Genomic DNA, 10058 nt, shown 5'->3' with positions numbered 1-10058 from the left:
AAACTCTTGCTTCATGGAATTTTTGAATTCTACAATCAATAGTTCATTATTTCGGTAACAAGAAGATCATCAACATACAAACTTACAATTAACATAGCTTCATCTTCTCACGACAAATAATGTATGCTCATAGTCACATTTAATAAAACCTTCTTTTTAAAGAGATATGCTTCTATCTGTTGTACCAAACCGCATCGGGAGCTTGCTTTAGCCCTATAATGCCTTTTTCAATTTGTACACTTTCTAGCTCGCTTCCCATACACTACATATCCATAGTTTGTTCCACATAGACATCTTCTTGTAAATGACCATGTAAAACAGTGACTTCACTCTAGCTGGTAGACATACTCAACTTTTTGAGCTGCAAATCCTATTGCTGCGAGATCATCGTAGAGTGTTTTTGTGCGAGAACTTAAAAAATAATCTCTTGAGTATTAGGCAGTTGCAAGAAAAAGGCCTGACTATTATGTTTCAACAAGATAAATGTAATGTATTTCATCCTAAGAAAAGGTGCATGGTAATGGAGACAATGATGCGGTCTAATCGAATATTCATCTGCGTGCCACTTCTCTTCCTTTGCCATCAGTTGTCTTGACTACAATTATTGAGGGATGAAAATACACTTTCTGCATTATAGATATGGATACTTGAGTCACAAAAGGCTTGCGGGGCTATTCGAGCAAAAAGTGGTAGATGGTTTTGCCATCAATAAAGTCTCCTTTGAAGGCATGCGAGGATTATTTGGTGGGGAAAGCAACAACAATTCTTTTCAGGAAGAGCACATGGGAGGCGTCACAAATTCTTCGACTAGTCCATCTCTGATATTGTGGACCAATCAAGCCTATCTCTATGACAATAAGAGGTATTTACTTACTTTTTACTAGATGACTTTAGTGAAAACATAGGTTTATTTCCTGGCAAAAAAAAAAAAAAACATAAGCTTTTGCTATTTTAGAAGCTTTAAAGTTCGAGTTGAAAAGGAAGCAAACTTGTTCCTCAGATGTTTGCACACAGATCGTGGAGGAGAGTTTACATCTAAGGAATTTACAAGTTTTTTGTGACTGCTAATGGCATCCAATGACAATTGATAGTTGATTACACCACACGAGGCAGGTCATTGACGGAAAAATAAAAACCATTATGAATTTGGTTCACGGCATGCTTTCCGAGAAAAATTTCCCAAGGCTTTTTGCCGAAGCGAGTGAAATTAGGCGATTCATGTGTTAAATCGAGTCTTACTTTAGCAGGGTAAGATCAAACTCGGGAAGAAGCTTGGAGTGGAGTAAAAGCCAACGATTGATTACTTGAGTTTTTGGTTGTATTTCTCATGCTCATGTGCTGACAACAAAAGAACTCGACTAGATGACAAAGAGTTTGCGATTGTGTTTTGTTAGGTGTACGTAGAGTCCAAAGGCTTATAGGGCTATATAATCCAATTTCCCAAAGGATCATTATAAGGAGGGATGTAAAATTAGAAGACAAACATTGGGAGTGGGATCAAAACACATGAACAAGGTGAAAACTTTTGTGATTTGATTTGTGGAGATAATAGAAATAGTTGAGGAAATCACGAACAAGTCATAAATGAACAAGAAACTCTTGGTTCTTGATCCAAGTAAGATCTCGAAAGTAGAAAGCAGGACGTCCCACCAATCTGGATGAATAACTATGAGGCTAGTGAAGGGCTCGATGATGATTACTGCTCACTTACACAGATGCTTACGATGTTGATCGATTCATTATCAAGATGCAGATGAAGGAGAGAAGTGGAGAAAAGCCATGGACATTGAAATGGATGCAATAAAGAAGAGAATGACACTTGGGAATTGCTGATTTACCGAAGGAGGAAAGAAAGTTGGAGTAAAGTAGATCTTCAAAAGTAAATTTGATGAAAAAGGAGAAGTCAATAAACACAAAGCCAAACTTGTGGTAAAGGGATATGCTTAGGAGTATGGAGCGTAGACTACACGAAGTCTTTGCACATAGTACGGATGGAGATAGTTCGTTTGGTGCTAGGGATTTGCGAGCTCAAAAAGGTTAGTGCTCTCTACTAGTTAGATGTGAAGTTAGCATTTTTATATGAGTCAGTTTTACAAGAAGATGTCTATAGTGGAACAACACACGTGGATCTACACAATTCCATCTCACCTTCATTTCTAATATTTCCCTTCACTACAGCAAAGAAGACTGGAATTATTGCTAAGCTTTCTTTGAATCTCTTTGTATTGTTCATCAAAATCTGAAAAATACTCTTCCTTCCCACACATGTGATTGCTACGACATGAATAAAACCATGTATCTTCATTAGTACCTTTATCAGCATCCATATATGCCATCAACAACATCTCTTCATGTATTTTTGTATAATTAGCCTCTTTCTCCTTGCTTGAACATTCTCATTGAAAATGTCCAAGCTTATGACAGTTATAGCACTCCACCATAGCTTTGTTGGAAACGTCCCTCCGCCTCTACCACGTCCTTGTCCTCGTCCTCCATAGAAATCTTCAGCATGTTCTTCTTCATCATTTGAACTCATGAGTTGTTCATGCACAAGCAAACTACTTTGCAATTCATCAATAATCAATGTACTCGTATCTTTGGACTCCGATAGAACAAACAATGTAATCAAACTGGAAGTCATTGACCTCAGAATCTTTTCAACAACAGCAACATCTCCCTTTTCTTCTCCATTAGCTTTTATCTTGTTAGCTATGTTAAGTACCCGAGCAAAATGCTCATTCACGCCCCTACCGCTTTTCAAGTGCAATGTTTCAAACTCCTTTCAGTAATGCTTGAAGATGAGCACACGCTTAACTTTCGAGTGGTTCCATGATATTTTTTGCTTCATAGAGTCCCATATATCCTTTGATGTATCTTTTGTAAGGATTGCCTCCAAAATTGAGTGATCTAATGCCTAAAACAAATAGTTCTTGAGCTTTTCAAGTCTTTCAACTTTTGATCTCTCATAGTGCTTCTTCTCCTGTGATGCATGAGAACCACTCGGCCACCATAGGTATGCCATTCTCTACCAAGTTCCGAGTATCTTTAGACCGCAAGAAGTTTTTCCATGAGCATCTGCCAATGATCATAATGGCCATCAAATTTAGGAGTGCGGTTGAGACTGACGAGGTTATCTGTCACCATAAATTGCAATGACCATGAGAGCTGCTATACGTTTTCTTTCAATCAAAACTCCCATAACCTCTCACGATACTAAATTGTAAAGAATTAAAGAGTTTTAAGAAGAAGATCAACCTTTATTAGCAACAATGATGGCTATATAAAAAGCCTTTACAAATCAATGGAAGAAAAAGCTAGAAATACGAAGTAGAGATCATCTAATGGGAATCACATCTAACAAACTTCTGATATGCAAAAACTAATCCAATCAACATATTTATTGACTAAATCCTAACAAGGATTTATTAACTAAAACTCTAATATGAATTATGGGTGACATTCAAACCATTGAATTCCACCTTTTCCAAGTTTTGTGAACTCTCATAATTGGTTGAAGTAGCATTTTAGTATTTCTTTCTCTTTGAGGTTGAGAGCGTGTTTCATCAAGTTTATGCTAAAAGCCCGAGCATGAGAAATGATGCCTCCTGCTTCATCATCAAAATTAAGACATGATATATTTGTCACCAAGAGCGGATCAATGTGAACTTTTATATGTGTATTGATATATCTGACAGTTTTCTCTTTGAAACCAAAATATATGAAAATAAGTGACATTTGCTTCGTTAAGAACTAAAATGAGGACAATAACTGCACTATTAAGGTACATCAAGTTTGTATAAAGCTGGTTATTTACATAACCAATTTGATGAAGAATTGTGATGGTTAAGACAAAAAACAGTTGAAATTATTAGATAGCTTTTTATTGTTCTTAGTGTGCAATTTTAAGAAGTATGAAATGGTTTGATGTTGCAAGTAACCTTTTGTGCCTACCTTGCTTGCAATTATAGTGACTAGTTATTTTAACCTAATTAGGAAATTTTAAGATGTGTATGATCTTCCTTTCTCTCAATGGTAAAAATTATTTTAATGAATCAATACCTACCCAGGGAATTATTTTAACATTTTGATTGCAACTCATATCAAAGAATTAATAGTGGTCATTCTGCTTATTTATTTATTTACTTATTTATTTTTATTTAATGATGTGTAGCATGACTTATAGATAGAATCAAATTTTAAAGATGAATATGATATAGAGATGGCAATGGATAGAGTATGGGTAAGATATGTCAAAACTTTTACCTGTACTTGTAACCCCTACTCTATATGCATACCTTTATCTGTACCCTCCATGTACCCTCCAAGGTAAAAAATCCATACCCTTACCCTTACCTGCAGGGTACCCACTTACCCGTTGTTCAAATTACTGAATTAATTTAAAATACTATTAATAATAATAAATCATAATCCATTACAATACCATATTTAAACATATGTTCTTAAATTCAAAATTACATAACAAGTAATAAAAAATTATATATATAAATTATATATAGATGAGTTACCGAGTTTAAGAAATTAGGTTTTAAGCAAATCCCCTAATTTCCTAAACTCAGTAATTCATCTATATATAATTTATATATATATATATATATATATATATATATATATATATATATATATGTGAGGGTACGGGTACGGGTAAAAATCTGTACCCTCTTCAACAAGTAAGAGTATGGGTAAAGGTATGGGTAAAGGTAGAGTAAGGGCATACTTTTACCCGACCCGTACCTTCTTAAAAAATAATGGATCATACTCTTACCCGTACCCGTACCTAATACCCTCTTTGACTGGGATACGAGATGCGGGTGATACTCTAGATCGGGTAGCATGATCTGCCATCTTTAATATGATGTGGTTGCGTCAACTCTCGCTATCAGTATTTTCGTTTTAACATTGTATAGAAAAAAGAACTTATTTTGCCACGAGAGACTTATTATAATAGAGATGAACAATGCATAAATTATATTTCATATGACTCCGATGAGGCTAATATATTGATGTAAATAATGAAAAGAACATCATTTTTTTTTATTGTGATATATTAAAACTAAAGGATTATTATACAAAGCTTTACACGTGTAAGAGTTGGAAAGCTAACAACTATGCTTCTTCACATTGTTGGTTATAATGTTAGAGTTAGAGTGATTGGAATTAATTTTTTATGCTATGGAGAAACTGTTAATTAGTATTTTAATCATATCTTATATGTTCTTGGAGAACTTTGATGTCAATTAATTCTACCACCAAACACAACTACTACTCCAATTATTACACAAAATCCAAGATTGTTGCCATATTTTAAAATAAGTGATCAAAATTTAATTATACCTACACTCTTAATAAAAGCTTACATAATATTAGTAATTATTTTGTTAATTAAATTGGATTGTGTTGGCCACTTCTTGATGGCACACATATCCACCAATCTATCCCAAGTAATATTATAACATGTTTCCGTGGGCAAAAATCTTATCCTACTCAGAGTGTGTTAGCAACAGGTGATTCTGAATTAAGATTTACATATATATATATAACTAGTTGGAAAAGTTTAGCATATGATGCACTTATCCTTAAGAATGCTTTTGAAAAAGAAGATAGACTTGTAATACCTAAAGAATACTATGTCATTCTAGAAAAATTGAAATATTTAATATAATAACTTAACGTTTCTCTGGTAGTTGACATACTTGGGCTAAGGCTACATTTACACCTATATATCTAAAGCAATTGACGTCTGAAGCAATTGACTTCTACACAAATCATAATATTAAATTCCAATTTGACGTATAAAATGTCAACAGCTACTGCAAAGGCTTAATGAGCTTCCCAATATGGAGACTGGAGAGTATGTCATAGATTTGTACACTGATGAAATTATTTAGACCATCTTTCAATATCACCTTGGATATAGTAAAAATGTACCAATCAAACTTTTGGTTTGACTTCATAAATTTTTGTTTATAAAAAGAAAATGACCGAGTTATTGGCTTGACGTGCCAACAACAGGAAAATCAAACCATCGACCAGAAATTCAAAAACTCTGGTCAACTTCTAACAATCCATATACTCAACATCAAAACAGTAAACTCTAGTCAGTGTAACATTGTGTAATTTTCACTTAAGTCACAAGCATGAAAATTACGTATTTGAAATATAACTTTGAATACGGAACGTGAGGTAAGGTAAACATTAAGACCAAAGACTATATATTAATACTTTCGCTAATAAAGCACTACAAAAATATATCAGATGCTATACTAGTTGCTGCTGATTTTGCAAGCCATCCTTTGCCAAATGCCTAACACCAAAAGATTACTGCCCTTCGATGCAACTCCAAGATAGAACAAATGGGCTACACTCTTCCATCCACACAGGGTATTAAACCAATGAAATAAATATGTTTTAGCCAAAATATATATATATATATATTTTTAAAAATTAGGTCCCTCTATTAAACATAAACTTATTTCCAGAGGCATTGATACCTGAAACTCCCTACTAAGATCTATATGTGTTTTTCCTTTTTATGCCAGAACATGGACTAATATGCAAGCAGTGAAAGCTCTCACATTGAAATTCAGAAAAATAAAAAGAAATACATAAAAAGAATATATTATGATTGGACCTCAGAGAACCATTTATTTGGATTCATATATGCCATACAAAAGTCAGTATAATGTATCCTAGAAGCTCAATAAATAATTGTGAATGCTGATAATAAAGCCAGCATGAATTGCCAAAGATTATAAATTTCTTCCAAGTAAATAATCCATCAGTGGTCATTACCAGCAAAGCTGAGTTCTATATGGATTATTGTATAAAATGAATGATGGCAGGACAACATTAATTTTAATGTATATAAATAACACAATTGTATCCACTAACAAATGCCATACAAAGGCCGCAAAATGAATGCTAGACACGCAATAACAGAAGAGGCAATTGTGTCCACTAACATTTGCCATACAAAGGCAGAATAATGTCTCATAGACGCGCAATAATAAAAGAGACTACATAGAATGTGACTGAGAATTTATATACCAAGTGGGAAACATTGAAAATTTCTTTGAGTAAATATCTGTCAATGGCTAATGGCAGCAAATCTTAATTCTATATTTTGGTTAGATAGATTAAATGATTGTCTAGTATGACTGACAGCAGGCAACATAACAAATTAGCATTGAAACAGCATGAAAGCATTAATTGTTTTTCATATAAATAAGAATTGATTATTTAAATCCAACACATCTACGGAGAAGTATACTCTCTCTGTGGTGGATAAACAACATTATAATTGATTCTGTTCAGAGTTGTATACTGTTGTAATCTAAATATTTAGCACAATTAAAGTGCTCGCCAAAGCACAGGTAAACCCATAATTACATGCACAAAATCACAAATGAAAGAAATCCATCCTATGTAAACATGAATTAGAAATTACCTTTGAAAAAGCATGAATACATGTATATCAATGTATATAAGCAGCAAATCATCTTTGGAAACCAAAACCTCCATAAAGATATATACTCATCACTGTGCTGGATAAATTACATTATAATTGATTTCAGGTTTCTTTACAGTTGCAATCTAAATATTTATAGCACAATTGATGTTCTAATTAAATCACAGGTAAACCCACAATTCCATAAACAAAAGCATGAATAAAAGAAAACCAGCCTACCTAAAAAAATAAATTACAAATTAGCCATGAAAAAGCAGGAATACATTTATTTCAATGTAAATCAATGAAAATTAAAACACCCACAAAGAAAGTTACTGAGCTGGACACAGCATTATAATTGATTATGTTCAGAGTTCTTTACAGTTGTGAACTAAATTTTATATCGCAATTGATGCGCTAATCAAATCACAGGTAAACAAATAATCACATGAACAAAAGCATGAAAGAAAGAAATCCATCATAATAACAGAACAAGAATGAAATAAATTTACCAACCTGTTAACTAACAAACAATCTTATGAATGACCTAAAATGAGCAATGGCTAACAAAACTCACGCATACTTTGCGAAGAAGAAAAAACCTGCAGAAATTAGCACGCACCGATTTCAAAACTGCACCATCTCTCCAAAATGTCTCACTTGCAAACCAAATTGCTAGAGCTACACAACATCCTGGCTTTAATAGATAACATGCTCCGCAGCACCAAAGCTTTCTTCTCAGAATCACAACTCAAATCCTCTCCCTGCTGCTCAGGGACCTCTGAAAAGCCCCTGCTTTCATCAGAGGGAGCAGTATAATCCTCCCTCATCAGCAAAACATTGTGCAAGATAGCACAAGTGCCAATACAGGCCACAGCCATCTTCAAATCCTCCTCCTCCCCCAAACACCCAAGCGCACCCCAATTCCTCAAACTAGCCACAGTCCTGAGAGCAGGCTGAAACATAAGGCCATGAGCAACATTGAAATCTTCCTCACAAGTACCTCGAATAGGATCCTTATAAGGAACCATCAACCAAGGAAGCAAAGGATAGTTCCCATCCCCAACAAAGTACTGAGTGGAGCTCAACAATCTCCCGGCAACCACATCCTTATACAAAGAAGAACATTGCAAGACTTGGTAATCAGATTTCTCACCATTGAAACCAGCAGCAATGCTGAGAATTCTCGAACTTGAATCAGTGACAATCTGGGCAGCAACAGAGGCGCCAGAGTGAACAAGGAAGCGAGCAGAGATGATGGAGCCGCAACAGTCAGGGAGGCCAAGAGGAAGGGATTGGAAACCGGAGCAGACGAGATTGAGGTCGGGAAGAGAAGGAAAGGCGAGCCAGAAGCGGAAGTTGGTGCAGAGAACGCGGTAGAGACGGCGAGCGGAGAAGCGGGCGGTGGACTCAGGGACGCGGAAGCGGTGGGCGAGGTCGGAGTAGGGGCAGCCGGAGGAGAGGCGAGAAAGGGCGAGGGCAAGGCGGGTGGGAGGAGGAAGACGGGGCAAAGGGCTTGAAGGGTCGCGGCAATCGAGGAGGGGTCGAGGAGAGGGAGAGCCATTCGAAGGTTGAGGAGGAGATGCCGAAAGAGAGGCGGAAGTGGTCGGGGGCGGGGCGGGGGAGGAGGGAGGGCGCGGTGGTGATCCGGTGGATCTTGGAGAGGTGGGTGGCGCTTGCGCTTGCGGGAGAAGGATGAGGAGGAGGAGAAAGAGAAAGAGGAGAAGGATTAAGAGGGATTGGGAGAGGAAAGAGGCAGCGAGGGTGGAGTCAAGGCGAGGTTCCATTAGGGGATGGAGGTCCTCTTTGTTTGGTTTGGGTTGTTTAGTTTATAATTAGCTCATTAGTGTTTTTGGGTTTTTAAGGAATTGATTTTTATTGGATTGGCCATTCATGGTATGATAGTTATTATTATTATTATTATTATTATTATTATTATTATTAGGAAATATAATGATGAGATATGGATTTGAATGAGGGTTATTTTTGGGAGAGATATTATCCACCTTATTGCAAAAATGTTTGATTTTTTATTTTATTTTTACACTTAGTGAGGATCTTTCAATCGATACATGGATCTTTACGAATTTCAAAATTTATTAGTTTCTAACCCATAGTGATGGGATGTGTTTTACAGGGAGTTGTGTGCTCCAGAGGTGAGAGACCTCCACGGCTCCACCTTTGAAAAATCTTACTCCAAGCTTGTTAGGGAATTTAATAAAGAACGGCATTTAGGTAAATAATCTTTATTATTGAATACATAATATAATAGAGGATAGGAATATGTTGTTTTACAGGGAGTGGAGCGCTCAAGAGGAGGAGAGAGACGTCCACCTGTGAGAAATCTTACTCCAAGCCTGTTAGAGAATTTAATAGAAAATGGCATTTAGGCAAATAATCTTCATTGAATACATAATATAATATAATAGAGGATGGCAATAGGTTAAGACCATAGTTTGTTTAGTATAATAGGGCAAATTTATGATGCCGGTAAATATCGTCCATTCAACCATAAAAGGATATCATCATTCTTATTTGCATATAATGTAGGGCAAATTTATGTGGCAAAATCACTTGGACCAGGTGACTCCGG

General features: G+C 35.7%; 1 protein-coding gene across 1 annotated transcript; it reads right to left on the bottom strand.

The window, feature by feature from the left end:
• Nucleotides 1-8121: 8121 nt before the first annotated feature.
• Nucleotides 8122-9264, bottom strand: LOC120250446 (protein ALP1-like). Its single transcript, XM_039259267.1, has one exon. The coding sequence runs from the start codon at nt 9250-9252 to the stop codon at nt 8122-8124; it is 1131 nt and encodes a 376-aa protein (XP_039115201.1). The 5' UTR covers nt 9253-9264.
• Nucleotides 9265-10058: the final 794 nt, after the last annotated feature.

Source organism: Dioscorea cayenensis, chromosome 3 (genome assembly GCF_009730915.1).
Source record: "Dioscorea cayenensis subsp. rotundata cultivar TDr96_F1 chromosome 3, TDr96_F1_v2_PseudoChromosome.rev07_lg8_w22 25.fasta, whole genome shotgun sequence".
Classification (NCBI taxonomy): domain Eukaryota; kingdom Viridiplantae; phylum Streptophyta; class Magnoliopsida; order Dioscoreales; family Dioscoreaceae; genus Dioscorea; species Dioscorea cayenensis.
Note: the sequence above shows the minus strand (reverse complement) of the source record. Positions and strands in the feature narration are given on the sequence as shown.

Excerpts from the sequence above, each read along its gene's own strand:
- LOC120250446 (XM_039259267.1), bottom strand. The coding sequence starts at position 9,252 with ATGGAACCTCGCCTTGACTCCACCCTCGCTGCCTCTTTCCTCTCCCAA.